At 41.9% G+C, this 3552-nt stretch overlaps 1 protein-coding gene across 1 annotated transcript; it reads right to left on the bottom strand.

The window, feature by feature from the left end:
- Nucleotides 1-1836: 1836 nt before the first annotated feature.
- Nucleotides 1837-2481, bottom strand: LOC147609121 (uncharacterized). The gene has a single exon (XM_086788581.1). It carries the CDS (start codon nt 2338-2340, stop codon nt 1957-1959), a length of 384 nt encoding a protein of 127 aa, XP_086644707.1. The 5' UTR covers nt 2341-2481; the 3' UTR covers nt 1837-1956.
- Nucleotides 2482-3552: the final 1071 nt, after the last annotated feature.

The following is a 3552-nucleotide window of genomic DNA, read 5'->3' as shown; positions in this document are numbered from 1 at the left end:
AAAGCTCATTGAAGATTGCCAACAAATGAGAGCTTGATGTGGGCCACCGCATTAGCAGCCCAAGAAGGCCAAGTGACCGCTCTCCAACAACAAGTAACCCAGCACAACGAGCCAGTTGAGGCAGATGATGATACATTCGGTAAGCTAGTGGAAAGGAAAACCCCTCTACCTGACCTTCTAGTGGTTGCTTGGGCCCCTTCACAAACCTTTACCTTGTTCTTTGCTTTACTAACACTCTTCCTCTGTTAGTATAGCATAAATCTAAGTGAGGAACTAACCCAAGGGGATCTGGCATTAATCCAATAGAATACCACTAGATATGCAAATCCCACAGTCATAATGGCTTTATCTAATGGGACTCTTGAGCTAAGAGAGGGACAATCTATATACATATATACCCCCTACACCTCATTTTTCTTAACTTTCGACCTTGGTGTAGGATACTAAAATAAATTCAACTAGCTTAATGAAGGTGAGGAAGACACAACCCACTTTGTGCCAATTGAGTTTAGTGTTATCTCTTTGCTCTCTTGTGTCTATGATGAGAGAGAAGAAGTTGAGAGGAGAGATCACTTCATTCTTGGTGCATATTCCTCTTATGCCTATGTTCATGGGTGTGAGAATAGAGAGGCGAGTCCTTTTTTTTTGTAAGAAGAGACAACCTCTTGGTGATAGCTTGAAAGAAGGGGGCAAAGGAGTGGAGCTAACCACCACTAGCACATCTTGGAGTCTTTAGACATTGAGATATAAGAGTAGGTTTAGATTATCATACGGTGGTTTATTATAAAACAAGGTAGGTTATATGGTCCACACGTGCATATTGAGTAGAAGTGGTGATCGTCCTTGATACTCCTAATAATGGGCAAGTTAAATAGGTTGATTTTGATCTTAGTTTGATTAGTATTTTGAGTCTTTACTACGTAATGGACTATATAAACATGGAATTTATTGTTATTTCCATTTGGATGGCCATTTAGCGCATGTAAGAACTATCCAAATTCCAAAACACTTTTAATGGGTGTGTGTATGCTAAGAAGAGACATATAAAATTTGGTGTGGTAGAGATTTAAGAATTATTGATTAAAGAGACCCACGGGTTAATACATTCTCTGTCATTGCAAAGCCCTATTAAAAATGCTTTAGTATCACCGTGTTGAGAAGTTACCCTTAAAAAAAACTCTACTCATATACTTAAGTTAGTTTTTGACTATGCGACTTGCCCTCTAAATTTCACAAATCAAGCTTACACATTTGCTTCTTACAATCATTTCAAGTGCTAGGTCTTTGTAGAGTGAGTGGACTCAAACGATAATGTCCTCATGGACTTTGTAGGAGTTCAAGGCCATGTTGTGTTCGAGTAGCTTGTTGATCTAAGCAACAGAAACTAGCTGCCAATCTTCAACAACAATTGTGCATAAACATGTTAGTTTATAGCAATTTTTTTTTCTGCTAACTCATGTTTTTTTTCTTTTTGTTTACCATATAATGGATGTTACATGTCTTTTGTAGAATTTGAGTGTCTATTTGCAAAGGTTTTATATGGGTGAATGGCTTTACAAGGCCGGCCAAAATTAAACCTCTCTACCTCTCTTTGGATACAGTTGCGATACGCTTGATCATTTTTGCTTGGTCCAAATCCACCACTTTTACAGGAGGGCATTTGTGTGAAGAATGCCGGATAGGATACAATTAACTCATGTTTATGCTACAATAATGTGTAACAGAATTCGATAAGATAGGTTAGTACACTTTCTGAGTTCGGGAAATTCAAGTAGTCAAAAGAGAGTGCGAGCTAGTGGCGCTTCTTCATCGCAAGGCCAGTGATGAAATAGTAAAGACACAGAAGAGTGGCAATTAACCAAAAAAATCGTGCAACAACGTTCGTACAATGGTAAATACTCTTTGCTTTCCTTCGATGGGGCTGCCTAATGCTGCAGACATAATTTGGAGGCAAGATTAGCCCCCCCTCTGGCACTTCCAGAGGAAGGTGCCGATGGCTTGTTCGCGCTTGTCGGAGAGGGTGCGGGGGATGGGGAGGCCGTACTCCTCCAGCAAGCGGTCAAGCTTCCACTCGGGCATGGCGTCGTAGTCCGCCCGGCTGTAGCGTGGGTAGTGCAGAGGCATCTGGAACGCGCACGGCACTGGCCGGTTCTGCCCCAGTGTGGACGGGTAGAGCACCGGCCTCTCGCGCAGGCGCGGAGAAGAGCAGGTCTCCAGCTGCTCCGCCATGTTCAGCAGGTGCTGATGCGAGGTCACGCGCTTCTTGTCGGAGAGGAGCGGCTCCGGCACATTGCTGTCAGAATTAAGGTTAGGGTTCGCCAGTGCAAGATATGTGGCCATCGTAGACAATTTCTTTGAAAAATGCAGGGACAATTGTTGTTTATATCGGGGGGAGGGCGGCTGGAGGACGTCTTCAAACCCGCCCCTCGTTTTTCTCCTCCCAATTCGACGAGAGAACGATTGCGCACGGAAAAAGGAATGGAAATCGAAGTTCGAAGAACGACCCCGCCTCTCATTCTAGAGACTTTGAACGCTACTTTGTTTTAAACGGTTGCTTCTGAACAATGCACTCTTCTTTGGCCCCCCCACCCCCCAAAAAAAGGAGGTCAATGGAAACAGGTGGTGTGATTCGACTTGTATTGTATGTTGGTTCACAAAACAACACTCCAACAAGGTTGAAAGCTCCCCTTAAACCATACACACACAACATAGCAATTGTGCATGTTTGAGTGCACCACTGGACACCTCTCACATCTTGAAATCAAATGCTAAAAGAAAACCTACCTCCTAAGGCAGCTTAGTTCACATGAGTTCAAGAAGACAAAGTGATCAGCATTACATGAAAGGATATGCACCCTTCCCCACACATGGTAAGACCGGGGTATTATGCAACATGGTTTGCACAACCATGGTACAACTAGTTGCCGTAAAGGTGGATAGAAGGTTGTGGTGTCAACTTGTAGATTAAAAATAGCTAGTAATATGTCCCCCCTATGTTGTGGTGTAGAAGGCATGTGGTGTCAACTTGCGGATAGAAATGGCTAGTAATATGTCCCCTATGTTGTTGTCCAAGCTCAACATGTCCACTAGACCTTCAGCATCAATGGCATATGCCCACTTACATGCCCTACAAGCATGCACTATCTAAGCACATCCTAAGCTTTTATAAACACAAATCATCCTCAGTAAAGATTTACCCTTCTTGTGTTCACTCTAATATCTTTCTCATTTTGGTTAATTACTGATATGGTCAATGCTTTAGATGAGTAACATAGCATTGTTGTGGTATATATCTTGGTATAAACGCTCCTAAATTAGAATCTACATCAGAAAGTGACAGCATGTTTTCTCTATAAGGCCTCAAATAATTCTTCTAATAAGAACAAAGTCTTGGGTATGGTCAAATAAAGAAGTCTTCAAGTAGAAATTTGGGTAACAATGAAGTGCCAATTTTTTTATTTTTTTCAGTATGAAAAATGTGCAAAAGAGTGTCATGACTCCAATTGTCAGAATTGGCAAAGCTCGTATGTGGAAGTAACAGTAAAATAAAGA

Source organism: Cibotium barometz, chromosome 52, assembly GCF_041138505.1.
Source record: "Cibotium barometz isolate CiBa-2024 chromosome 52, ASM4113850v1, whole genome shotgun sequence".
Classification (NCBI taxonomy): Eukaryota; Viridiplantae; Streptophyta; class Polypodiopsida; order Cyatheales; family Cibotiaceae; genus Cibotium; species Cibotium barometz.
This window is presented reverse-complemented; position numbering and strand designations above follow the sequence as displayed.